General features: G+C 49.8%; 6 protein-coding genes across 6 annotated transcripts; 4 read left to right on the plus strand and 2 right to left on the minus strand.

Moving 5' to 3' along the window:
- Positions 1-1,646: 1,646 nt before the first annotated feature.
- On the plus strand, positions 1,647-2,955 carry EDB82DRAFT_519520 (uncharacterized protein; the record flags this gene model as incomplete). The annotated part of the gene is made up of 3 exons (XM_025731717.1): positions 1,647-1,704; positions 1,762-2,602; positions 2,658-2,955. The coding sequence occupies 3 exons, from the start codon at positions 1,647-1,649 to the stop codon at positions 2,953-2,955; spliced, it is 1,197 nt and encodes a 398-aa protein (XP_025590714.1).
- Positions 2,956-3,590: 635 nt separating this feature from the next.
- EDB82DRAFT_519521 (uncharacterized protein) lies at positions 3,591-5,201 on the minus strand (the record flags this gene model as incomplete). The annotated part of the gene is made up of 4 exons (XM_025731716.1): positions 3,591-3,686; positions 3,740-3,823; positions 3,876-4,546; positions 4,595-5,201. 4 exons carry the CDS (start codon positions 5,199-5,201, stop codon positions 3,591-3,593), a joined length of 1,458 nt encoding a protein of 485 aa, XP_025590713.1.
- A 408-nt stretch (positions 5,202-5,609) lies between these two features.
- Positions 5,610-7,864, plus strand: EDB82DRAFT_483861 (ATP-dependent RNA helicase DBP5). Its single transcript, XM_025731715.2, has 4 exons — positions 5,610-6,160; positions 6,212-6,697; positions 6,751-6,988; positions 7,039-7,864. Exons 1-4 carry the CDS (start codon positions 5,913-5,915, stop codon positions 7,534-7,536), a joined length of 1,470 nt encoding a protein of 489 aa, XP_025590712.1. The 5' UTR covers positions 5,610-5,912; the 3' UTR covers positions 7,537-7,864.
- A 672-nt stretch (positions 7,865-8,536) lies between these two features.
- EDB82DRAFT_549907 (Alpha/beta hydrolase fold-1) lies at positions 8,537-9,351 on the minus strand (the record flags this gene model as incomplete). The annotated part of the gene is made up of 2 exons (XM_025731714.2): positions 8,537-8,881; positions 8,941-9,351. 2 exons carry the CDS (start codon positions 9,349-9,351, stop codon positions 8,537-8,539), a joined length of 756 nt encoding a protein of 251 aa, XP_025590711.1.
- A 1,753-nt stretch (positions 9,352-11,104) lies between these two features.
- Positions 11,105-12,942, plus strand: EDB82DRAFT_483865 (uncharacterized protein). Its single transcript, XM_025731713.2, has 5 exons — positions 11,105-11,623; positions 11,679-11,715; positions 11,767-12,211; positions 12,273-12,337; positions 12,386-12,942. Exons 1-5 carry the CDS (start codon positions 11,453-11,455, stop codon positions 12,745-12,747), a joined length of 1,080 nt encoding a protein of 359 aa, XP_025590710.1. The 5' UTR covers positions 11,105-11,452; the 3' UTR covers positions 12,748-12,942.
- A 1,866-nt stretch (positions 12,943-14,808) lies between these two features.
- On the plus strand, positions 14,809-27,398 carry EDB82DRAFT_549916 (uncharacterized protein). Its single transcript, XM_025731712.2, has 2 exons — positions 14,809-15,158; positions 15,220-27,398. The coding sequence occupies exons 1-2, from the start codon at positions 15,002-15,004 to the stop codon at positions 27,054-27,056; spliced, it is 11,994 nt and encodes a 3,997-aa protein (XP_025590709.2). The 5' UTR covers positions 14,809-15,001; the 3' UTR covers positions 27,057-27,398.
- The last annotated feature ends 92 nt before the right edge of the window (positions 27,399-27,490 follow it).

A 27,490-nucleotide genomic window follows, 5' to 3' on the forward strand; every position in this document is an offset into this window, starting at 1 on the left:
AATTAGAGGTGTATTTGAGAGTAAAGGCAATGCTTAGTATATACCGACGATATGGGTGCTATGGCCACCAGAGATGCAGTACCTGATAGACTCCGCTAATGCAGCTGTAACGCCCGTAGTTAAAGTCAAAGAGGGCACCCGCCGCCATTCCTATGTTGGACTGGGTTTGTTAATTGTTTCGGTCTGAATTGATACTGGCCAAAGCACGTAGCAAGTGTTGTCATTGTTGTTGCATCTCGACATGCTGACGCGGCCATTAAGCATAAGATTTTATCTTGTCCAACGGGTGTATATCAAACCTTGGCTCCAGCAAAGAAGCATCAATCTTGTACTCTAACCCCCCCTCTTCATGTTCATGTCACTAATTGAGCGGCAACAGGGAAGATCCAAACTCAATGGATCTACTAGTAGTCGGTGATCACTCAATAGTATGGTCAATGGAGATGGAAAATGAAATTGGTGATGCCTACTGTCTCTCAACCATTTAGCAGGAAATTAGTGCATGCCGCTCAAAATTGTGGGATATTTATAATATTTCTCACACCAGGCTCATGGGCCGCTACACCCGTTCGCATCTTGGACCTCGCCCTGGCATCTTCCTGGGTCGGTACTGGTTCCTTTTTGGTCGTCTTGTCTGAGAGCCCCTGGATGATGGAGCCGAAACTGACCTGTTGGTGCCCTGTTTTTGTCACTTTGCCATTGCCATCCAATTCGAACCCACCCAGCTACCCTAGCTTGTGCCGTAGTAGGTAGCCAACCACCCCCTGTAAGTAGGCGACGCCGAAATTCCCACCGTGCACTCATCTCGGTCGACTGGCCTGACCAGAGCCAGACCATACTTTCATCTCCTCCCTCCCCGTCTTCTTCCTCCTCTTTTTCTTCCCCTTCGTCGAACTCTTACTTCCTCTCATTGTTGGTAATATTCTCGTCCCTTTTTCTCTTCACGCCACTCGTTTCCTGTCAGGCTTCATTGTGACTTTTCGTCCATACGCCAGACTTTTTACACCTAATTCCAGGAATATCAATCTATACTATTCCCTGTTGCATATCTCCATCGTTCGCCGAGAAACCATCAAGTTTTTTTTTCTTAAACAAACACCATCCACAAAATCAATCACAGGATCCTTTCCAATTACAAACTAGGTACGTACGCATCGGATCTTCAGAATCCCTCGGTCGACTGCCTTCTCCAGCTGCGCGCCGAGACGCGAATTTACTTGGCTTGTGCTTCTATGCTTGATTGGTTTCAACCGATCCGTCCCGTCTCGCCTTCCATCCTGCCTTTTGTTTTCTTTCATCCTTCCTTGACCTGCCTCAGACAACCTCAACCTTCTTTCTCCATATTCTCCAGCGTCTTGAGTCATTTCAATCCTTTGAACTTGACTTCTACGCTTCCTCTCCCTCCTTCCTTCTTCACCCATCTCACTCCTCCTAATAGGTTAGTAACCTTCAAACACTCCTTTCCTCAAAAAGGGGTATCTCAAAACAACATCTTCACAAACCTGCCTTGCAATCTCCCACAGCAGTGTCGGCATCACATCTTGCGAAGCTATCCTACTTTTTGGGTCACGGCATTCATATAAGCAACCGCTACTTCGCTCGATCGCTCAGAGTCAACAATATCTAATCTAGTTATTCAGGTCATAATGCATTCCGTTAAGGTTCTTTCCGCCATTGCGGCACTCGGTGTCTCTGCGGTCTCCGGTAAGTTGAATTCACAAATACTCTAGCTATAGTACATTACTGACAATTCTCGTTCAGCCGCTACCTGCACCAGCGACGTCAAGGTTACCGAGCCCACCCCCACAATCGACTGCACAGTTGTCAAGGGAGACATCATCATCGACAAGAAGGTCGCCGGCGCTGTTGTTATCAACGGCCCCGAGCAGATCGAGGGTAACTTCGTTGCCAAGAACGGTGGCGACATCATCTCTATCTCCAGTACTTCTATTGAGTCTATCGATGGCAACTTCCAGCTTGAGAACCTCGAGGCTCTCAGCAACCTCGAGTTCTCCACCCTCAAGAGCCTTAGCGGCCTCAGCTTCATCAAGCTTCCTCGTCTCGGAGAGCTGAACTTCGGTACCGAAGGTGTCACTAAGATCAAGAGCATTCGAATTACCGATACCTTCATCAGCGACCTGAGCGGTCTTAGCGTTGCCACCGTCGAGAGCTTCCAGATCGACAACAACCGAAAAATGAACGCTTTCCGATCTGACCTCGTCAACATCACCTCCGAGCTCAAGATCTTCGACAACGGCAACGATGCTATGGAGATCATCATGGACAAGCTTGAGTTGGCTGCTGAGATTCAGATCTCTAGCGCCAAGAACTTCTCAGTTCCCCTTCTCAAGGAGGTCACCAAGAGCTTGAAGCTGAGCGCCAACCCCTCGCTTGAGTTCTTCAGCGCCCCCAACCTGACTATCATCGAGGAAACCCTCTCTCTCATTGACATGAAGAAGCTCACCAATATCTCTTTCCCTCTACTCGAGGAGATTGGTGGTGGTTTCACTATCCAGAACAACACCAAGCTTCTGGCCATTGACGACTTCCCCAAGCTGGAGAAGGTTACCGGTGGTGTTGCTCTCCGTGGTAGCTTCGAGAAGTGAGTACAAATTCTATCGATACACCGATTCCCTTGCTAACAAATAATCTCACAGGGTCAAACTCCCCAAGCTCGACCAAGTCAGCGGCAGTGTCGTCGTTTCATCAACTACCGATATTGAGGAGTTCTGCAAATACTTTGACGACCTGAAGAGCGATGGCAAGATTGACGGCAAGGAGAGCTGCACTTTCAACAACAAGAAGGCCAACGAGGGTGGTGACGGCGGTGAGGAGAGCGATGGCTCTGGTTCTTCCCAAAGTAACGAGGACGACGACAGCGCCGCCGGCAGTGTCAGCATCAACATGGCTGTCCTCGCCCTCGCTGGTGTTGCTGCCCTCGCTCAGATCTTCTAAACATAGATGAGGCAAGACTACTAGCTTTTCTCTTTAAAGGCGTCGTTCTCTGTCGTCATCATGTTTCCTGACTTTTCTTTACGACATCTTGTGCTTGGTCATTCTTCATGAGGCACAAATTGCTTTTCATGGGGGCGGTAACTGCGTGTAAAGGATAACCCGTTAGAGCTTAATAATCGATTGTATTTGGACTTTTAACTGTCTCTTGAAATTGCCTATATGTGTTTAAAACGTTGACAAACTACAAATATTCCAAGTAATGTATAATATCTTGTTAGTTTAATTATTGTTTCTTGCGAAGCATGAGGTCTGCCAAATCTGTATCGAGCCGTCGTTTGTCACTCTCGGGTAGCTTTCAAGATGTGAGAATCAAACTCATTATGCATGGGTTAGGTATGACAAGAATATTCGTAATACGTCCCGTCGTGAGCTATCCGTGTCTGAAGCACTCTTGATGTCGTGGACGAAAGCTCGAGTTTGATCAGAATTTTACAACACATCAACATAGGGAAGTCAACCCACCTTTCACTTCTTTTGTGTCTATAGTATAGTTACTTTTCCAACTTTGATCACTGAGTATCCTTATATTGAGGATATTGACAACAGATTGTCTTTCTTTTGGTCATGAGAACTGTCTAGTTGTATACCCCTTGTTCAAATTTCTCCGTATCATAAAATTCTGGCAAGATCGTATTGCCATTAAAAACACGACCGTCTAATTCATTCACAGCCTGCAAGATGTGATTAGTTGATTGAACACCAGTAAGGGTTCTGAAATACTCACCCTGAGTGCCGAAACCTGGTTTGTGAACTTGATAAAGACCTTGCGGCTCTCTTGGTCGATGTACAATCTCTCTACGCGTCCGTACTGCATCATTGTTAGTTTCAAAGCAGAGCCTAGACAACTCACTCCAACATACCTTCTCTCCACACTCTTCTCCTATTTCTTGTCCCAGACCTCCTGCAATCTCTTCCTGTAGATTGGGCATGTTCTCCAGCATGTTCTTGAGTACTATTACATCACTCATAGTACCAAACTTGCCCGTGCTCTCATTCTTGCGCTTTCCTCCCATAATTTTACCCTTGCTGCCTGGCTCAGCCCAACCTCCGCCATCGGCATCGGCCTTCTTCCGTCTTTTCTCAACTTGTACATGCAGAGGATTGACAATTCCCGATTCATCAGCGCCTAAGCCGCTACCTTTGGTCCATCCGTACTTGCTCATCAGTCGTTGAGCGAAACCGGACTGTCCTGGGCGGCTAGACCGAGTTTGGGAATCATCGTTACCACGTTGTGAAGGGGAACCAGCACCGAGGGCCGGAGGTGGAGAATACCCGTCATCTTCTACACCCCCTGTTGCATCATTTTCATCTTGAGTTTGGATATATCTCACAGGAGCGCGTGATATCATAGCTGAGTTAGAGGTTTGAGGGGGTGACGGTGGTGGAGCTGGTTGGTTATGGGAAAGAGCTTGGCGGCGAGCAAAGGCATCATCGCCAGTCGCATCGTCTGGCGGAGGTGCTGGGACTGTTGCTGGAGGTGATTGAGGCGGTGGGGGCACAAAGGAGTAAGAGGGGGGTGGAGCGAATTGATCTAATAAGGTCAGAACTAGAACATATATATAGTGGTGATTAAACTTACTCGAAGGTACAGGTCGAGCGTTCTCTTCCTCATCCTCATCCGAAAGGTCGCTTTCAACGCGTTTTCGTCGATGCCCGTAGAGCAAGGCTTTCCAATCTCTGACCTCTTGAACCTTCTCATCGCTGTGTAGATACTCCTCCACGTTGGTCGGCCTTGCAGGGTCATATATGTCGTCCCAGTTGGTTTCCATATCTTCGTTCTGCCTCTTTTTCTTCTTCTTACGGCCGCCTCTTTGGCGTTTCTCGCCCATACTGTACATCCACTCATCTTCCTCAGCAGCAGCCCAGTCGGCAAGCGTGGTCTTTGCTTGTGCAGGAGCTGGAGGCGCAACAGTAGGGGTCTGCTTGGGGGCAGCGGCTTTGGGAAACGTTGGCTTTGGTTTTGTCTGTTTCACTTGTGGACGACGTATAGGTTGAAAGCGAAGGGCGGGATCAATGGCCTTCTTGACAGTGGTTACTGCTAGAGTATTGTCCGTCTGGTTATAAAGAACAGGCGCAGAAGATATTGTGGCCGAATTTGAAGATTTATCGTTGGGATCGAGGAGGTTTTCGTAGAGTGAGAGCCCTCCATGGGGAGGCGGCGGCGGCGGCGGAGGATTAGCTGCCATTGCTGTTGACCAAAGGCAATTATGAAGTAGTGTGCAGAGCTGGATAAAATTCGATTCGATCGCGCTGTCCTGTTTTGTATCTCCAGTTTAATAAAACATTCTGTATGATGGCAGTCTTCGTTGAATGTCGGGAAATTAAAGCTCGGAGTGAGTATGTTATTCAGTGTTCAAGTATTTCGAGACTGAGAAGGGAAGTGTGAGCTTGCGACAGAGCAAATGCGCCGGGTAAATAGCGGGTGCCAACAAATACCTGCAGCGAATGGATTGGACGCCTAAGCCCGGGCAGCAGCTAAATTTAGGGAAGCTGACACTGGCATGCACCTGCCTAGGTAGGTACCTTTCCAGCTAGACCTGTGAATGCCCCTCCATAGAATGATTCAGACAGACCCCGCCAAAACTTTGAGGAAGCTCCCATCAACTCAACCTTACTGAGGAGGTACTTGTTTATGCCTGATAAACCTTTACTTCTCGCTTTTAAGGTCCTTTCAACTCTTCATTTGTATTTGCAATATTTTTGCAAGCGTCATTGCATCATACTAAGTCACTGCAGCTTCACCAAGCAGCCGGCCTTTGTTTGTTTCTTAGCGTCGGGAACAGAAGCACTCTAAATTTGAACGTCAAGGTGAAAATCGTCACCGTTTACCACCGCCTCCCCCACCATACCGACCTTTCTTCTTCATCATTCTTCCACAACACCACACATTGCCCATTATGGCCGATCTTGCGAGCCGCATTACGAAACCCGATGAGGTCGCCGCCGACACTCCTGCTGTCGATCCTCCCGCCGAAAACGCCCCCGCTGCTTCTGGTGAGCTTGGCCAGGCCGACGGCAACATCGAAGACTTGGGTGGCTCCGGCCTCCAGGAACCTGAATGGGATGTTGAAGTCTCCCTCAGCGAACTCCAGAACAATGAAGCTACACCATTCCATTCTGCCACCACCTGGCAAGACCTGGGCCTGTAAGCACACGTCTGCGCTCTGTTCGAACCGCACTTACAATCATATCACAGCCGTGATGACCTTCTGAAGGGTCTCCTCTCTCTCAACTTCCTGAAGCCCTCCAAGGTCCAGGGCAAGTCCCTACCTCTGATGCTCAGCGATCCTCCACGAAACATGCTGGCACAGTCACAGTCTGGTACTGGCAAAACCGCTGCCTTTGTCACCGCGATATTGTCGCGTGTCGACTTCAGCAAGCCTGATCAGCCCCAAGCACTGGCTCTTGCGCCTAGTCGAGAGCTTGCCCGACAGATTGAAGGAGTCATCAACGCCATTGGACGTTTCGTTGAGAACAAGAAGGTTGCTGCTGCAATCCCTGGCGTTCTGCCCCGCGGAGAACCCGTCAGAGCTAGTGTCATTGTCGGTACCCCAGGTACAGTGATGGACATCATCCGACGCCGACAGTTGGACATCTCTCAGCTCCGTGTTCTCGTCCTGGATGAGGCCGACAACATGCTCGACCAGCAAGGTCTAGGTGACCAGTGCCTGAAGGTCAAGAAGTAAGGAATTGTAAAAATGAACTTAACCAACAAGATACTAACGAACTCGATAGCATGCTCCCCAAAGATATCCAAGTGCTTCTTTTCTCCGCCACCTTCCCTGAGAACGTCATGAAGTATGCCGGCAAGTTTGCACCCAACGCGCACAGCCTCAAGTTGCAGCGCAGTGAACTTACTGTCAAGGGCATCTCTCAAATGTTCATTGACTGCCCTGACGACAACATCAAGTATGACATTCTTTGCAAGCTTTACGGTTTGATGACGATCGGCCAGTCTGTCATCTTTGTCAAGGTACGTATCAGTTACAATCGTCGAGCTGCGGAATGCTAATTTGGCCATAGACCCGAGAAAGTGCCAACGAGATCGAGAGACGAATGGTTGCAGATGGCCACAAGGTCTCTGCCCTTCACGCCGCTTTTGATGGAGCTGAGCGAGATAACCTCTTGACCAAGTTCCGTCAAGGCGAGAACAAGGTTCTCATTACCACCAACGTCCTGGCTCGTGGTATCGACGTTTCCAGTGTATCCATGGTTATCAACTATGATATTCCCATGAAGGGACGAGGCGACGCCGAACCTGATGCCGAGACCTACCTTCACCGTATTGGCCGAACTGGCAGATTTGGCCGTGTCGGTGTCAGCATCAGCTTCGTTTACGATAAGAAAAGTTTCGATGCATTGAGCAAGATTGCCGAAATGTACGGTATTGACTTGGTCAAACTAGACACTGAAGACTGGGATGAGGCTGAGGAGCGCGTGAAGGAGGTCATCAAGAAGAACAGAGCTCAAGCTTCGTACGCCCCTAGTGCGACTGAGCCCAAGCCTGCCGCGAGTGCTTAGTATGCGCCTGCGACACATGGACTTGATAATGGCTTCGCGAACAACGTACCGCACTTTAATGGCACGGCCTTTGGCGACATGAATCACAACGGGATGACCTCTAACGCCATGTCCTATTAAGGCCACATAGAATGAGTTGAAAGGATTTACTGCTGGATGCAGTTGAGGCTACTATGTTGTTGTTATTAGACCAGCCAACTCTTATTCGTTGGGCTGACGCAGCGTTGAGATGAAGCAGGATGGCGGACTGAATTTAGCCACCTTCTCTCCCTGTAGTATTGCAGGCTGTTAGATACCAAAGACAGAAAAAAGTTCCCATTGTCTAAACATTCATTTGTTGTTCTCCTTTTGTTATGTGACGTGTTACATAATAGATCGAATGTCGTCGCATTGAGATCTACGTAGTTCTAGAAATCCACCGATTGAATGGAAGGATTTCCGAACTATGAACCTTGTTTAGACGTTGCAACGGTGATGCGATGATCCTGATGGAATGGTCGATCAAACGAAACTCTAAGAGCACTAGGTATCTTGCATGGATGGATATGCATTGCGTGCTATTCCCGAATCTCTCAAGCTGTTGGTCGCAACAGCCCCATGGTCTGTGTTGAAATCGATGCGTCTCTATGCAGGACCGGCCACTGGTAGTAGCAGGTTTATGATTCCAGATTGGAATGAAAAGCTCAAAATAGTAAACAGAAGGAGTGTGCCAATATGAGGCTGAAAATCCATGCGTTCATCAGAACTCCTACCTTCCCATACAGAGGACTCAAACTCATGTCATGCAGCAAACCTTTGATTCATCACCAGCTAAAGAAGTACTGTGAGTAGATTTCAGGAAGATAAAGATGAATTTGAAGCAACATATCATTAATATTCAAGTGGATGCAGTACAGGAAACTCGCAACTATTCATCAAGAGACCTAAATTATCAAGACTCGATACCCTTGGATTATTTGATTTACTAATTCAAAGACGCATTATTTCTTTAATAATATACTTAGTTGGCAGACTTCTCCAAACCATCCTTGGCGGCGAGTTCCAATCCCTCAATAGTCTCCTTAGGTAGCGAGAGGAACGGTGAGTGAGAAGCCGCAATATGGAAGGTTCCTGTATTAGGGCCCAGCATTGAGGCTAAGTTTTGCTGAATGGCCAAAGGAATAGCACGGTCCTCATCGCAGAAGATGAAGAAGCAGGGAACGTCGTGCCAGGGCTCGTACTCAACGGTATCAACGTACACTCGGCGAGACTGGTGCTTCAAGGCAGCGATAGCTTTGCTCTGAGTCTCAGCGTCCACATCGTGGTAGAAGACGTTCTCAGGCGTGTCAGCGTAGACGTAGTCGTCCTATCATATATGTCAATAACCGGTTGCTTTGAGGTTAGAAATTGTAGCTGGTGACCTACCTCGACTCGCATCCATGGCAGATACTGTCCACCAAGAAGTCCCAGAATACTGTTTCCCTTGGGCATAACGAAAGCACTCAAGTAAACAAGCTGGATCACACCGCCAGTCTTGCCCTCCTGAGCACGCTGCCTATAGCCCAGTCCCTTGACTGCCTCAGCGCCAACAAGTCCACCGTATGAGTGGACGACGACCATAACCTTCTTGCCCTCCTCAACCAGTCTCTCTACAGCAGCACGAACGGCACTGACGTCCTCGCTCAGTCCCTTGGTAGGTGGCTCAGCGCCAACAGAGGGGTAGTCAACAGCTTCGGTAGACCAGCCTCGGGAGTGAAGATCATTTCGCACGACATCGTAGCAGTCAGCAGTGTGCCAGGCACCAGGAGCGAAGACAATAGTGGGATTGGTAGACATGGTCGTGTACTGAAGATATTCAATTAAGCTTAAACGTACTATTAACTATCTAGAATAGATTCAAAGTTTGGAGGAAGGACACGATATAAGAAGCATATCTCATACCGCCTGGTCCCTTGAGGGGTTTGTCCGTCTCCTAGTCCCACTACGCTGCAGAAGAACGATGTCACTCCGGGGTTGGCTTGCTTTTGTTTGCACCCTTGGCTCGTGAGTGTTCTTCAGAGCCCAGGAGCTGATGAGGCCGTTGGATGGAGTCGTACTAGTCTAGTGTGGGCCAACAAATGTCGTTAGATCAGGCCCGAACGTATTGATAGTGTAGTATCAACCCCTAGGTTCTGACATGTTGCTTCGCTAAATCTTAATGAATAAGAATTCATTGCTGATCATGCTGTGGATCTAACGGGTAGACAGGCCATTAACTGGATACTGTATTAGTAGTAGACTGATAGAATAGTGTACTTTTGCCGGTTTCTTGATTGTTATGGCAAAATTGACTAGTGCCTCTCAAGGCTCTGAGTTTGAGCATCTCGATTCTAGGTATGTTGGTTGAAACTCGATAGGTAGCGTTTGACGCCTGGATGACTGAATATAGAAACTGACATCATCTTTGGCAGTTGTCGTCAAGTATATATCTCCGAATTAGCAACCTAGAGGCTGAAAGGTTTTAGACTTAGGTTTCTGTAACGAACGCCATAACCTTCTCGATACAAAGTGTCCCGCCCACTTGGTTCACAGGTCCATTCCGGGGGTAATAAAATTAAGGGACGCGAGAGACGCCTGTCAAATCTGAAGGGACCGAGAAACGACCTGAGCTTGTGGAGTGGATTGCGGTACGATGTTGCATTTAACTATGTTAGCACGTAAATAGTGGTGGATTGTCAGGGTGTAATATCCGCATTATTATACGAAATAACTAGTTACGAAGGCAAGAGATTTCTTTTCCAGACGCGGGCGTCAAATATGAGACTACTAACCTAGATAGTATCAGTTGTTGGAAATCAAAAGATATTCTTCCAATTTCTTCATGTATCCGATAGGGGCTTCAATGCAGATGAAGATCCGCGTCCAGCCGTCCGTCGACCAAGATAATATGAAGATCAAAAAAGCACAATTGTGAGCCAATGTGCCTAACTCCTGAGTAATGCATGTCACTAGCAATCTTTGGGAGCCGCAAGTGGACCGATTGCGCAGGGTTCTGAGTATGTATTCTCGGTAGTCTTAAAGATACTTACCTAGTGACTCGACTGAGGAACAATGCTCCATGTCTATGTACCTGGCTTATGAGCTAGCAGCAAGGCTTATACAATTGTATGTACGCAATCTGGCCCTGGCATCATTCAAAGTTCGTACCGTCGTTTGGGAATGCCCCGGTTTTTTACCATGTCCAGGACGTTTCTATCATTCCGCCTTAGCCGTGTTAACCAGGGATAAAATACATTAGCATGAAAACATAGATATCATTGTACCGGCCGGCTGGCAAGACTCTACCTCTATATATCTATACGTACATACATCATGCACTGACTCGATCCCCTGGCAGCATGTCAATCATGAGTATTACCTGTCAGATTTTGGTGTCGCTTTGACTTCAACATGGCTGCGGCTCAGCCCGGACTGTAAGGCCAAGACATTGGGGCTTTCAATCGTGTGGAATGTTACGATTCCTTATAGGCTCATAGGGCGAATGGAAATAACGGCCGCTAGAAGTTCATAAAAATCGAAACAGTGTTTTCCCAAACCGAGGGTCGCGGGCCACGGAGAATAAGCCTAGAACCTTGTCTAGTCTTGAACTAATTCGAGATTCAAGCCAACTTGACGCCTGATCTACACAACCTATCCTCTATGTAGCCTCCCATCGCCGCCAGCCCTGCTCAACGCGGGTGGTTCTGCTGCGAACATGTTTTTCTTCTTCATTATGTAGAGCAACTATTTTATTAGATAGTATCCGTGGTTTGGCATGTCACCCTACGACTAGCATTAGTCTACCGAGTAACCAAATGATTAATTACTTTGAACTTAGCCCTTTCTCTCCACGGGGTCTAAAACTAGTCCCTCCTTCTTTCAATCTTCATTCCCATTTCTTTTTCTATCTTGAGGCGCGATGGATGGGCTTCATGCGCGTTACGACTCACTGGCCGACCGCAGCAGCGAGCTCAATACCACGACAACTATTGTACTAGTCCTATCGGCCGTCTTTGTCGCCTTGCGCTTCTGGGCCCGATATGTTCGAATTGGCTATGGACTTGATGACTGGTTGACCGTGGTAGCGTTGGTTCGTGCATCTCGCTTCATGCCAAGATTCATACAACTAACAATAGGTTAACTAGGTCTTCGTCTTTATCACTGGAGCGCTCAACTATGGCAGTAAGTAAGATATGCTCTCATCTCACAAATGTCTCTAATTATTCTTCATAGTGATTTCTCATGGTCTTGGCAAACACGCTGGAAAAGTGTCACCCGAAGACCTAGCCATCTTCTTCAAGATCCTCCTCGCCTTCGAATGCATCTACGTCACTGCAGTAATGATGGTCAAACTTGCTTTGATACAGATGTACCTGCGCATCTTTACATCCCGCGGCTTCAAATTGGCCTCAGCCATCATCGCTGGTACAGTTGTTGCCTGGTGGATAGCCATCTGCGCTGTGTGCATCTTCCAATGCCGTCCGATCAGAAGGGGCTGGATGCCGTGGCTTACGGAGGGCACATGCATTGATCTTAAAGCTTCCTTTATCGGTAATGCAATTCCCAACATTGCAACTGATATTGCCATTTTATGTTTGCCAGTGACGCAGATTGTCAAGTTGCAAGTCAACATTGCTCAGAAGATCTCCCTATTAATCATCTTCCTGCTCGGTGGTTTGTAAGTCTCATTCAATTTTTCAATTTTTCTCGTCATAAGCAGCTGACCATTCGTCTTTCAGTGTTTTATTCGCCAGTATATACCGATTTACAACCATTATGCAGTTCACAATGGAAGACACTACATGTAGGATATCACGAGCTACGTACAAGTGACCTCGACTGACCTCAACAGGGACCCTTGCCACAGCATGCACCTGGTGTGTCGTCGAAGCGGCCTGTGGAACCATCGCCCTCTGTCTCCCAACTCTGAGACCACTCATGCTCAAGATATCATCACAATTCGAAAGTGCGTCACGTTCCAAGAAGACGGCCGCAACTCGCAGCAACAGGCCGACCGAACTCGTCACCATCGGTGGAACCGGAAAGACAGACACAAGACAGTTTCAGCGTATAGAGGATGATCGACAGTCCAACGAAAGCGATCTTGAGCTTGGTACTGGCCATGGGAGCCTCCCGCATTACAACATGAGCGAAAGAGGATCAGGAGACGAGCTACCGCTGCACAAAGACGGGAAGGGAAGCTCGAGAATATGATAGCCTTTTGGGGCATTGTCTGTAGCATAGCGAATGTTGGTTTATTACGGGAGATATTCTGTACGAATATTGGCGATACATAACACGGAGTGCTGCTTGGATATCAGGATATCTAGGAGTACATGATAAAATATAATTAATTAATTTAGAACATATCTAGCGGTAAAATATCTCCAATATCTCCAATTGCATCAGAGTTGGGCAGTTCGTTGACGCTAGGAGGTAGGCATAGGGTAGCCTCCCAGGTTAGAATTTAAGCTTGCCATCTTTTGAATGCACCCGCGGTCTACCCAAAAGCCATGAGTTCGATCCCTCGTTCTGTGGGCAAAAATAATACCAAGATACTTTTGCGCCTTTAATCAAATCATCACCAGCTCAAACCTATTCTACCTGCAACGTGCCAGATATAGTTTAGAGACTTGGATACCATCTCAGTGCTTTGCCAGGCAAATCTCGACTAACAGAGAGGCAGAATAAAGTCTCGTGTTGGCTGTGGGTCGCAAGTCGGCTCGACAGCCCGAACATTACACCATCAGCTCTTGCTCCCAAGACGTTATCACAGAGCAAACACCCGTCCGTACCTTTAGACATGCAACTCACATGTCTCCCCCAGATTGCGCGATTGGCCATGCTATGCAGAGTCAAGTACTACATAGCTTCCCATTCATAGGCAGGTACCTATCTATGCATGTATATTGACATTGATTGTCATGATTATGATGCCCCTACCCCCACCGAGGGGAAACGGCCTACCTACCTAATCTGAGGCCCGAGAGTGCCTCTGATTCTGATACATGTACATATCGAGATGCATAATGGGTCGGGCCAGAAGAAGCTTCAGAGGCGAGCCACGTTGCACATCTGGAGCAACTAAACCGCTCAGTTGCAGCTATCCACAACCGATCGACCTGCCAAGTCGTCCAAGGTTTTTGAGATATGTCGTCCTCGTCCTCCACCCAGGACGCCCTAGCGAGGCCCGTACCGGGATCCGCCTGCAAGGAGCGGTGTTTGGCGTGGAGATGGCGGGACTAGTTGACTTGCTCAGCCATCGATATTGAAGTCCAAGTCGGATAACTCTGCAGAGAGCGGTGGACCAAGTGCGGTATAATGACCATGTTAGCATGTCTAGCATGGCTTGAGGCTCAATCACCGGCATATTGAACAAGTCATTTGGATTTTATCGGTCAAAACCTCCCCTCTCTATCTGTGTCCGCCTTATCGTAACACCCATGATCATGGTCACTACGTATATGTGCTTGGTTCAAAATCGCTTAATTGTCATGCTGGCAGCGGGCCGTCTCATGCAGGTCCGTCCATCCATACCTAGAGTACAGTATTGATTCTGTTACAGTATCAAGTAAGAAAAAAAAAAAGAGTAGATTTTATTGGGCCGCAATAACTAGAACTAGGCCTCATCGACACTTGGCTCGTCTTGATGATTCAATGCATCATTTTTCAACCTCGTTGATTCTTGATCGCTCGCCCCATTTGGTCAGGCTCGCCTTACTGTACTCTATATGGAACCCAACCTCTACCGCCCCAGCGACGTGGCGCCAGCCAACGTCGGTCCTGCATGGGCCAATTGCGCATTAGGCACGATGCAGCAGTCGCTATCATCCATGGGTTTTTTGGGCGCCTGTGGCCCATCGCAAGCAGGGGGACTGGGCTTTGTCAGGCCTGCATGCTTTTTTTTTCTGTCTTTACCCAGCCAGCAACCCTCAGACGCAGAGAGCGAAAGAGAAATCGAAACCGGACCCATCCAACGTCCGTTCGCCTCAAGAATACCGCTCGTGAATGACCTCTCCGGACCTCCCACCCATTCGCCCGTTATGATCCGAGCCTTGCATCTTGCAAATCAACGTTACTGATCTTACAACCATTCTTCTTTTGTCTTACCGTCCAATAGACTTTTTTATTGATTTTTTTTTATTTGCTGTGCTGTCTATCGCCCTCTGCAGTACGCCGCATGATACCCCAACCCGACATCTAGACATTATACACCCCCAATTGCGACACACACAGACTATCTGTATACGCTACAATTTTTACGGGTACTTCCCAGGTAGGTAGGAGGCTTGATATACATGCGGCTTCAGGACCTGAAGATCTAACACTCGGTGCCCTACTGCAGCCACCCGATTGCCTAACTGGCGTGCTGCAAGAAGAAGCAAGATAATAGACTTGTTCCCCAGGGTTTTTTCCCCTGTTGAGATCCCTTTTTCATAATGTCAGAAGCGGATAAAGAAGAGAAAGTATGAGTTACGGCTACGGCTACAACTATAATTACCCTGTCCCTAGTGGTAGGACACAAATTAATTGGGGCAATGTACAGTTTTCCAATTTCTCAAACATTCAGTATTCACAACCCGAAATATCAGACGCGGAGGATGATGTCGAGAATCCATACCAAGGTGAGTTGAACTTGATTTAGTGTTTGTCGTCTGTCTTTTATACTGAGACGTATACATGTAGGTGGGGATGCGTACTCACAAGGACTTCCAAGAGTGCCAGTGGCACCCTCATCACCAACATTATCAAAGAAGGATAAAAAGAAACTGAAGAAGCAGAAAGACAAGGCAGCAGCAGCAGCCGCTGAACAAGCAGCTTTCATGCCAACCCCACCTCCACCTCCACCTCCACCCCCATCACAAGAACCTCCTGCACAAGATGAGCCGTCAGCAGCCTCATCAAGTAGGAAGAAGAGCAAGAAGAGTAAGAGAAAAGACTCAAAGTCGCTACCAGAAGCTCCCCCTATACCAATTACCCCATCTCCGATTGCCGAGGAGAGCAAGGAGCCGGAGAAGGTAGAGGAGGAGAAGGAGGCAGAGGCAAAGACTGACGAACCTGAAACGGCCGGAACACAGGACAGCGCCGATACCAAGGGTGAATTAGTTGCAGAGGACGAGGCTGCTGATGAGGAGGCACCCATACCAGAGGCGGCGTCCAAAGAGGACGAACCAGCCAAAGACACCAAAGACGATGAAGCTCACAAGGAGGAAGCACCCGCTGGAGAGCCACCCGTAAAGGAAGATGCAGCTTCGGACGAGACACCGGCCTCTGAGGAGGCTGCTCAAGCTCCAGCTCCAGCTCAGAACGACACAGTCGGCAAGGAGGATGCATCTCAGGAAAACACTGTCAAAGAAGACGAGAAGCCTACAGACGAAGTTCCCACGGCAGAGACACCAGCAGCTGAAGCCCCCACCAGCGAAGAGGCTCCCCCAAAGGAAGAAAAGGCAACTGAGCCCGAGGCAGTTGACATTCCGGAAAAGGGTAGCGACAACGATGATGATGAACCTTCAATGGCTGATGAACCTAAATCCCCAAGCAAGAGCCAGAAGAAGAAGAAGAAGGAAAAGGAGAAGAAAGAGAAGGAAAAGAAGGAGAAAAAGGAGAAAGAGGAAAAAGACAAGAAGAAAGCAGCTGCAAAGTCTGAGAAATCCCATCATCACAAGTCAAAACACTCACACTCTTCGTCAAAGGAGGTTGGCTCTTCCAAAGACAAAGCCTCCGACTCACAGCCTGCTGCTAAGGACAAGCAAGATGAGGTAACTGCGCCGGCTGAGCCAAAGGCAGAGGAAACTAAAACTTTCGAGCCCGAAGCGGAGGCCCAGCCAGTGGAAGAGACATTAACTCCTTTAGAACCCCCGAAGGACGAAGCCCCTTCAGAAGAACCAGCGCCTGTCGAGGAACCAGAGTCCACTGAAGAGCCAACGCCTGTCGAGGAATCAACGCCTGTCGAGGAACCAAAAACTGTGGAAGAATCAGCACCTGAGGAACCAAAGCCTTCAGAAGAGCCAAAGGCCGATGAGCAACCAGAGCCTGCCGAAGAGCCAACGCCTGTCGAGGAACCAGAGTCTTCAAAAGAGCCAACGTCTACTGAGGAGTCAGCACCTGCCGAAGAGGCAAAGCCAGTTGAAGAATCAAAACCTGCCGAAGAACCAAAAACTGTGGAAGAGTTAGCGCCTACCGAAGAGCCCAAGCCTTCCGAGGAGCCAGCACCTGCTGAAGAGTCAACGCCTGCTGAGCAACCAGAGTCGGCCGAGGAATCAAAAACTATAGAGGGACCCTCAACAAAAGAAGGCGATTCTGCAAAAGAGCCAAAACCTGCTGAGGATCCAGCACCTGTCGACGAGCCAACGCCTGCTGAGGAACCAAAAGTGGAGGAACCCTCGACAAAGGAAGACAATGCCGTAGAAGAGCCAAAGACTGCGAGTGAGGCTTCAGCAGTGAACAAGTCTGACGAAGCCGAACCTGGGCCCAAGCCTACAGACGAAGTGCCACTTTCATCAAAAGCCCCAGCTCTAGCCGAAGAGTCAGATCCTGTAGATGAATCCCCAACTGAAGATAAATCAGCAGAAGAGCCCTCGTCTGCGTCTGCCGTGGAAGAGGTATCTCCTGAGGCTGTTGGAGCAGAGAATGACGCTAAGACACTTGAAGCTGCGCAAGAGCCTGAAACGGCAGATAATCCCAAGCCTGAGGAAGACAAACCAGTGGACCCAGGTGAAGTTACCACCTCTGAAGCGCCTCCAGAGCCTGAGAAAGCCCCTGCTACGACCGAAATCGACAATGCCTCTGAGGAAGTATCCGTTAAGGACACAGAAGACGAGCCCAAAGGCAAGCTAGTCGAGAGTGACGAGGCACTGTCAGCGCCAGAAGAAGCCCCTTCTTCAGATGACAAGGCCGATAAAAAACCTACCGAAGCTGAGCAATCTAGTGATCCAGAGAAGACAGAATCTAGCGACAAGGACGACGCTCAGGTGCCTACGGAAGATAAAAAGGACGTAGAGGACGAGAAGCCAGCTGTTTCTACCGACAGTAAAGAATCTTCTCCTGCAGAAGAAGCCGAAAAGGACGACGACACTATCGCTGCTCCATCTGAGAAGGATAATGCTGAAGACACAGACAACGTGCCGGTTGAGAAGGAGACGCCAATCCCTGATGTTGTACATTCGGAGGCGGGCAAGGCGGCTGGCGACGAGACAGTCGTAGAACAGGTGCCGGGGGCAGAGTCTGCCAAGGAAGAGGCCCCCAAGGAAGAGGCCCCTTCCACGGACGTCGCCCAGACAGAAGATATAACTGCTTCAACTTCAAAGAAGAACAAGAAGAAAAAGAAGAAGAAGGGCAGCAAGAGTGGTATTGAGATACCAGTCACAACTGAGCCAGCAGTTGCCCCTCCTGATGAAGCAGCTGCCGAAGTCACGACTGAGCCTACTGTCGAGCCAGAAGCTACTGTTGAACCTGTAGTTTCTGAAAAGGCCCCTCCTGATGAATCAACTTCTGAGCCTGAGACTTCTACCGAGATCAAGTTTGATAACCCAGCTACTGAATCTGCTACCAAACCCGAAACTGCCGAAAAGGCTCTCCCCAACGAATCAACTCCGGGGCCGGAGCCCGAGACTACTGCTGATCCTGAAGCTCCTTCCGATAAATCTACTGTCAAACCTGCTACTGAACCTGAAGTAGTTGAGAAGATTGTTGAGACTGCTGCTAAGCCCGAGACTGCTGCTGATCCTGAAGTAGTCGAGAAGGCCACCGTTAAACCAGTTTCTGAGCCAGAGGCTGCTAAGTTTGAATCTGACAACCCCATTGCTGAACCCACCGCTGAGCCCGAAGTTACGGAAAAGGCAGTCGTAGACGAACCAGCTCCAGAGCCTAAGATTGAGACCGTTGCTGAGGTTAAAGCCCCTGTCAACCCTGAGCCTGCTTTGGACAAGCCTCCCACCGAACCTACTACCGAGCCTGAGGTTGCCGACAAGGCCGTTGAGCCAGTTTCTGAACCTGAAGTTGTTGAGAACGCCGCCTCAGACGAACCACCTTCCGCTCCCGAGACTGCATCTGACCAGCCAGTAACTGAACCTGCCGCTGAACCTGCCGCTGAACCTGCCGCTGAACCTGCCGCTGAACCTGCCGCTGAACCTGCCGCTGAACCTACTGTCGAGACCGAGGCAGACTCCGATAAGCAAGCTACTGAACTAGCACCTGATGCGCCTTCTACGGAACTCAAGCCAACTGCTGAGCCCAAAGCTGCCGAGAACACTGCCTTAGACGAGCCGCCTTCCGCCTCCGAGACCAAGTCCGCCTCTGACAAGCAATCAGCAGTCGAGCCTGTGCCGACCACTGAATCAGCGGCCGAACCTGCCTCCAAATCCGAACCAGCTCCTAAGTCTGAGTCTTCTACAGAATCGGAATTTACTGCTGAATCAGTAAAAGAGACTGTCGAGGCTATTGCTAAGTCACAAATCGACGTGGAACCTGAACAAGTGGATGCGCCTAAAGATGATTCTTCTGAAGATGAGGACTCGTCCGAGGCAGAGTCGGGTGTCGAGCCAGATAAAGCCGCGCCTGTGGAGGTTGTCAACAACAAAGACGTTGACGATTCGGACACAGAGAGCCTCGGAGGCAAATCGACTGAACTTGCTACAAGTGCTGATAGTGAAGTGGATTCCGCCAAACCATCTACAGAAGAAATGCCCAAAGAAACCGAGGAGGAGCTACCACCATTGGAAAAGAAGGGCGAATCTCAGAAGGCCCCGGCAGAGGCCGAAGTATCCATTTCGGCCGCCGAGCCCGAGAAGGATGATGTCGAGGTTTCGAAACCGAAAGCTGCAGCCACCGAAGATAAAGACAGTGCTGCTGTGGCAAACCCGAGTGATTCGGAAACAACATCTGAGAGTGAAGATGATGAAGATGAGGATTCCGATTCTGAACATCAACCAGAAGAAAGTGACAAAGCCACAGACACGTCCCCTGTCAAGATTACAGAACAAGAACCAGCTCTTGCAGAGAACGACGCACTAGACCCGGTGATAGAAGATGACTCTGAGTCTCTGATCACGGAATCAACTGATGATAAGAAGGATGAGCCTTCGCCTCCTGAGATCTCTGCAGAGAAAGTCGATACATCTGCTGCTCCTTCCAATGAAGAAACAGCTGAGATATTGCCAACAAAATCAGTAGATGATACCGAAGTAGTGGAATCAGCTGATACTGTTGACGAGAAGGACCCAGAGTCCACAGCAGAAAAGTCTGATGCACCTCATGCGAAGCCAGAGCCTACTGTTAAGGAAGGAGCAGCAGATATTGATCCCGCTGAGGGCGATACTTCTGGTGATTCTGCTTCTGAGGACAGTGATGACGACGATACTATTGTGTCTACTGCAGACAAAGCCGTCGATGCAGAAACATCGCAAATGTCTGTCAAGCTGGAAGATGATTCACCATTAAACGACAAGACCTCACACATTCCTGATGCTTCAGACACAGATGCGGCAAACACCCAGGTCGATAGCGAAAATAGCAAGGATTCAGTTGTTGAAGCAAAGGTTGCTGTACAGGAACCACTCGATGAGGTTGTACAAGACAAATCCGTGATCGACAACGAAGTGTCCAAGGAGCCTGAAAGCAACGACGTACCTACACCCCACACCGATGCTGAGGAAACCCAAGAACCAGTAGCCTCTGGCGCAGACGAAAGCAAACCGGAGGAAAGTCCACTCGCTTCTACGAAAGAAACAACAGAGCTAGTCGAACCTGTCGCTGAGGAGGAAGCCAAGCAGCCAATTGACGAGGCGACAGGACAGGACGAGAAACCTAAAACTGAATTGCCGCCTTTGGATTGCAAGCCGACTGACGATGAACTTACTTCGGACAACAAGGACTTGGGAGCGACACAGTCTGCACAGCAGACAGCTGAAGATGCTGGACTTTCCGACAAGGATCCCGCAGATGAAGTCCCCGTAGTTGACGACAAGCAAGAGACACCGGATGGTTCTGTAGCGAGCAAGCCAGAAGAAGTAGATGATGCGACCTCGGAGGAGAAGCCAGCTGCCGAAACACCTGTAGATACCGAAAACATACAGGATGTAGCTGAAACTTCCGGTGAGAAGCCGACAGCACCAGAAGTCACACCTTCGACTAGCAAAAAACCAGAGGAAACGCCTGCAGTGGGTGTTGATTTAGGAGAAAGCGAAGCACCAGGTGCCACACCCGAAGGCGCAACTCACCCCGATGGCGTGACAGAACAAATAGTGACCGAGCTTTCTGATAAGGAACTGGATGCCCCTGCTCCTGCACCTGAAGATGGCGAAGCTAAGGAGGCGGACAAGACTGCTGAACAAGAGCCAGCTGCAGAGTCACCAGCGATAGATGAGAGGCCAGAAGAAACAGCTCAAGCATCTGATGATAATTCAGAGCCACTGGCAGCCCCTAGCGATGAGCCAAAGGAATCAGGTGCCCCTGAGGCCGAGCCAGCAGAGGAGCCTACGGTAGCTGGTGATAGTTCGAAGGAACTTGAGGTCTCTGAGGCTGAGGCTGAGCCTGTTGTTGAGGCTCCCGAGCGAGACAAAGAGCCAGAAGCAGAGGCAGAGGCCGAACCCGTGAAAGATGCATCGGTGTCCGAAGAGAAACTGGCCGAGGAAGAACAGACGGCTCCAGCTCAAGAAGAGCCACAGGAAGGCTCCGCACCAGCTGACGAGACACTAGAGGAAGAAAACAAACCTGCCGAAGAGGAGCATACCGAAGCTCCTGCAACCTCTGACGACAAGGCAGGCGACGATGCCAAGCCAGCAGAAGAACCACCTGCATCCGCACCTGTAGCTGAAGACGAGCTCAATCAGCCACTGCCCATCGCTGCCCAGGAAGAATCCAAGGAGATTGCTACGGCTGACGAAGTTACGGAAGAGACTCTAATAGCAGAACCTGTGCCTGCTTCTGAAGAGCCCCCGGCCGGTGACATAGTCTCTACTGATGACAAAGCAGTCGCTGATCCCCAAAACACCGACGAAATAGCGACAGCAGCAGCACAGGAACCTTGTCCACCAGAAGGAGAGGGTGAAGCAAAACTTGCAGAAGAAGCACCAGCTCCGGAGCCCGAGGATACCATCGTCAAACCTGTTGATGACTCTGCTGATGTACCTCCTGCCGAAGCAGAAAAGAAGGAAGACGAGCTAGTGAAAGCCGCCACCAAAGAAGATACGAGGGCGAAAGAAGATGAAGAGAGCAAGGACACTCTCGGACCAATTCCAAGGACCAAGAGACCGATCAAAAAAGGTGAGGAAAATGGTTCATTACAAAATACCCCTTTTGATTTTGCACAAAACTATGGAAATTCTACGGAGTTGAATGAAGAGATGGATCACGGCGCTTTAGAGTTGCTTTCAAATGATACCCAGGAACTTCCAGAAAGTCAACGCTACAAACTCAAGAGCCGGTCATCAATGACTGAAGCGCCGGGCGACCAGAATAACCAAACTGCCACAGGAATCACGATGCCAGGACTACAAGAAACTCAATTAGCGGTGGACGAAGACCCACAAGATCGAGTCTTGAATAAGACTCTGGATCTTGATCTCCAGGATGGCGATCTGGTTGAGAGCCACCCAGCCACCAGCAACGCTAGAGAGCCCACACCTGGCGCTCCACACGAGCAGGGTATTTCAGGCCAATCGGAAGACGCTGTCAAGGAAATTGACCCTGTAAACGTCGACTCAATTGCTACCGCGACTCCCCAGCCTCTGCCTCTGCAGCCCGAGACGACTGAGACACTTACTGGGGAATCAGACTCAGAGCCATCTTACAATACTCATGATGGCAATGAGAAGTCTGAGAGAATGGATTCATATTTTCCAGTCACAATTGCTCGCAGCGCATCATCAGTATCGGCTTCGGTAGTTTCTGATCAAGATTCAGAAATTTCGGCGTCTTCGCGCACAGCGGCCGAAAAGTCTCAAATACATCCTCTCGACAGCAAAGACAGTATCGGCCATGCCGAACCAGACGCGAACAACTCACCATCAGGGCTATTGCAGCCTACCAATACACTGGATCTTACTCACCAACCCAAAATTCTGGAAACCGACTTCGGCCATGTACTGCAGACATCCCGAGGACTATCCCAGGAGCCTGAGGCGAGCGTTGCAGAACCCGATGAGCAAGACTCAGACTCTGGTCTATCGGAGAATGAATCCATTGAGGATGACGAGTCAGAATTAGAGGAGCCGCTCGCGATCCATAACCGAATCCCGGAGCAGCCACAGGTGACTGAGCCAGCCGAAAGTCGAGAAGACGACACAGTCCCGCAAGATGGCCCCAAACATGACGGGCTTGGTTCAAGAACAGAAACAGCCATTGAAAGACAGGCGAGTGACGTTGCATCTAATGTCAGCTCACTAGATGAGTCTGAAGATGACGACCATGAAGCGTCCAGGTCTATCAATGGACGATCCTCTCCTGTACCCGCCAGTTCCGTCGATGTTCATTACAAGGATTCTCACCAAGATGTCGACTCAGATGACGATACAGACGATAACGTCAGCAATGTTGACCGACAGAGTGCTACTTTTCGACGCTCCTCAATTGATCTGTCATCTGATCCTGTTATCAAGCGGGACCTCGAGGTTCAGGATAACGACGTTTCCTATGAACTACGTGGGCCAGCTTCGGAGCAAGATGAAACCGTTGGAGAGACCATGGCGCTCAAGAACAACGATACCGACTCTGATGATGATTCTGACGATGGTTCTGATGATGGTTCTGAAGCTTCTGAAGCCGAGAAATCTGAAGTTAGCAACGAACTTGAGCAAACAAGAGATCCTACCGAAGAACGTGGCTTGGGTCCGGAGCTGGACAGACCTGCTCTCGCCATCGATCATGATCCATCAGTCGATGCTGTATCGGCCGCTGTCAAAGAGGACGATGATTCTACGTCAGATGAAGATGACGATGAAGATCCCGAACATGCTCCACCCAGTTCTGGACGCTGGGACACTGAAATGGCTTTGGATGGCTCACAAGTCGAAACAGTCGAGGTAAATCTTGATGGAGATGATGACGACGACGATGATGAGTCCGATTCAGACCAAGGAAGTCAAATCATTGACAGAGGTAATTCGCCCACACCGGAACCAACTTTCGTTTCAAATCCAACAATCGCCGAGCATCAATCTCAACCAGGCGATGAAGCTCCACTTGAACCTCTCGCACCAGCTTCACCGGCCGCACATCAAACAAAGCCCTCAGAATCATTGGATCATGCCGCAGTCGAAGATGAGGAACAAGATCTTTCTGACTCAGCTTCCTCGGTGCCCACAGAACCAGACACAATAGGGAAAGAGGTTTTAGATCACCATTCTCGCTCGCATTCCCCGAACCCCGATCTTCTACAATCTACACCCAAGAATATTCTCCTAGAACCTTCAGCTCCTGCCCAAGATGAAGCCACTACGAAACTCGATGAGTCTGCTGCTATACCAAGATCTCCATCACCTGAGTCAGTAGTTGAGAAACAAACCAACGAGGTTCCAGTTCCCGATGCATTGCAAGAGCTCTCCGAGGCAGGCACCGAGTCCGAAGATGACGAGGAGGAGAATGCACCCCAGGCGCGAGATCCTTCTTCACATTCAATTGTCCTCAATCAAGAAAACGATTCGGATTCGGATTCTGATGCTGATGATGAATCTGAACACGACGAGCCAACACCTTCTGTACTGCCGGAAATCCTGTCAACTGATGCTAAACTTTCATCTGAAAGACTGATAATGTCCCCTGGTGCCGCCCAAAACCTTGCAGCCCTGAATGATGATGAACCTTTGCAAAATGAGTTGGAAGACCGAGACCCAGAAGTGTCCGACTCTGAGGTGGATGCAGAGAGCGAACATATCACCAGTATCACCAAAGACGAGATGGACCAGGAACCCCCAGCGGGAACTGTTACCGATGATGATAGTGACGACGATACCCATGTTTCTAGGGATATCTCTCCTATTGGTATAGACAGGATCGGTGCATCGCGTAACCTCGGGCAAGTCACTCAAGTTCCTGGGTCAACCGAGGACACCGAGGAAGATCAAACAGTACACGAAAAAAAGGGCGGAGGACTGTCGGATGTTCAACTTCCAGACACGCCCACAGAGGTAACCAGAGCCATTGGGAACGAGGCGCATGTTGTCGATGAATGGCTGCCCCAGCAGGAAGCGCTCGATAACAGGCTCTATGAGGTCAAGACTCCAGACACAGATGACACTCAGCACTCAGAGCCAAAGCCTGCTCAAGCGGCTGAGATGAAGTCTGTGGGGCTTAGCCGGCCTGAAAATGTGGCCGTCAAGGTTGTCGATATCCCTTCCCGTGGTAAAGGCAAGGCAGTTGCTGCCATGCCGGAGACCCCGAAGCGATCTGGTTCTAAGTCACGTACCCGTTCTTCGTCCCGCAATGAGCCTCCTCGGACATTCTTGACCCAACAGCAACGACCACGAAGATCATTAAGAGTTCGTCCCGTGACAGAAGTCTACACCAAAGACCCCATCTTCGTCCCTGCTGTGAGCCGGCCTTCCGATGCAAAGTATACACAACGACCTCAGCCACCACGTACTGAAAGTGAGCCAGTCAAAGTTCCAGTGCGTCCTCCGCTCGGTCGCCCTTCTTTGGAGACACAGGGCGAATCCTCAAGAATGGCAGCGCAGACAGAGGTCGTCGCCAGGCCCCATTCTTTCCAGGCCGACGGCGAGCCGTCTAGAGCTCCTTTGAAACACGACCTCAGACACCCGACGGTCACTGTTGATGAGGGGCTCCGAGATGCCGCATTTCGGGCGCCCATTCCAGCTGGTTCAACTGCAGAGTCTGAAGTCCAAAGACCACCCAGTCCTGGCATCGTGATTCCTGATGCAGAGATGATTGATCTACAGCGATCTCGCACCTTGAGGCGGACCCGAAAGAAGTCGATTCAGCAGGCTGAGGATACACTGGCTGCAGCTGTAGTCATTTATGCCACCGCTGAGGCGTTGAGTCCTCCTGGCAGCCCATCGCCTTTCGATCACTTCAGGGGCAGAGATGTACCTAATCTGGAACATCAAATGAATACAGAACCTAATGACTACAACTTCCCAGTCGTTTCTACACCACGGGGAAGCTTTGAGGATGAACTCGATGAGTTTCACAAGTCTAATGCTGACTTGTTTGCAGACGACAGGAGCAGAGAATCTGACTCGTCGCGCAGCGATAGAGACAGAGACAGACACCGCAGGCGCCGGCACTCACATGCGTCACAACGCTCTGACGGCAGCCGAGGTGAAGAAGAACGAGAGCGAAGACATCGCACCGATGAAGAGAGGCGAGCTCATCGATCTCGAGACGAAGATGAGAGCCGCCGTCGCCGACATTCTTATCGCGATGATGAATCTCGGTATCATCGTCACCGTGACGAAGAAGAAATGCCACCTCGTGACTCGCGTGGCGAGGCCGATGCCAAGTCTAGAAGTTCCCGTGGATCTGAAGAATCGAAAATCAAGGGCTATCGTCGCGACGAAGACTTGCGACCACGCGAATCCCGCAAGGTTGAAGAGCCTGCTTCACGTAGCCTCCCTCAAGAAGACGAGGGCCGAGAGCGCAGAAAGCGATCTTCTTATGCTCACCGTCGCCATCGAGCCGACACGGCTGAGTCAGGGTTGCCCGACACGTCTCCCAGAACACCCAGACGAGACAGTGGTTTCTCTGCAGATAACAATTCTGGAAGTTCTGGCAGTTCTGGTCACAAACGTCGAACCGCAGATGAGCAGGCCGCCCACGATAGACGCAAAGCAGAAAAGTCAGAACGACGAACACGGGAGGAAACCAGCCGAAGACGTGAGCCCCCACGCTACCGTGAGTCACGACAAGAAGAAAAGGATAAAGAGAGGGAGAGGGAAAGGCGAAGCAAGGGCAAAGAGCCCGCACGTGAGCCAGAACCCGAACGTGAGCCATTCCCAGAGCTAGAGCCCCAGCCAGAGCCCGAGGGAGAACGACACCACCGGTCACGTCGACAAAGCCATTCCGGTAGGCCTCGGCACGAAGAGCACAGGGAACGCACACGCGAAGAATCAGTTTCACCTGACAAGAAGCTATTTACCGCCAAGAACTCTGAACGCGTATTGGATGCTACTCCCCCACCTCACGAGGAGGTCCCTGTTGCAGAGCCGGTCAGAGAACGCACAAGAGATGCCCCGCCAGAGGACTCGCCTAAACGTTCCTCGACACGACATAGACGTAGTACTCAGCCTTCCGCCGAAGAGCCACGTCCTCGATCATCACGCCGTCCACGTGATGACCCTGCCCCTGAACCAGCGCGGGAGAAGGATAGGGACCGAGAGAGGACGAGAGACAAGGAGAGAACGAGAGATGGAGAGAAAGAGCCCCGGCCCGTCAAGCATGTCAGAATGGACACGGAGGACACCCGCCGCAAAGCGCGACACGAAGAGCGACGCAGGGCACAAACAAGGGATGACGACAGGAAGCCATCGGGCATCAAGGGTGCGTTCAAGAAACTTTTCAGCAAGTCTTGAACGTGAGGGGAATAATCAGAAGACATATTACCCTTGATTGGTTTTGTGTATTGATAAGAATTGCTACTGTAACGATAATGAGGGAGGGGGTTTGGGTTTACTTTGGGTTTGTTGGCATGATGATTTTATTCCGATATTATGACCGACATGTTTTACGCCACAATTGCCATATAGATTGACGACAATTGACGACAATTGACGATTTACTCGGATGAACATGCTTTCCGTCTCGGTTTTATCTGCGTGAAGTTTTCGAGGCTTGTGTAAATACTTTGCCTCCCTGGTTTGCTTTTGGGTTCTCGATAATATGCGAATATATTGGTCCTAGCACAGCCATCTGACCTTCATGTGATATTATTTACCCAACCTCTCACGGATGGTGCTGAATTTTAACTAGTTAAATGTGTTCCTATTTGAACTCGCTCGGCCACTCA

The sequence above is a fragment of the Fusarium venenatum genome, assembly GCF_020744135.1.
Source record: "Fusarium venenatum strain MPI-CAGE-CH-0201 chromosome Unknown EDB82scaffold_1, whole genome shotgun sequence".
Lineage (NCBI taxonomy): Eukaryota > Fungi > Ascomycota > Sordariomycetes > Hypocreales > Nectriaceae > Fusarium > Fusarium venenatum.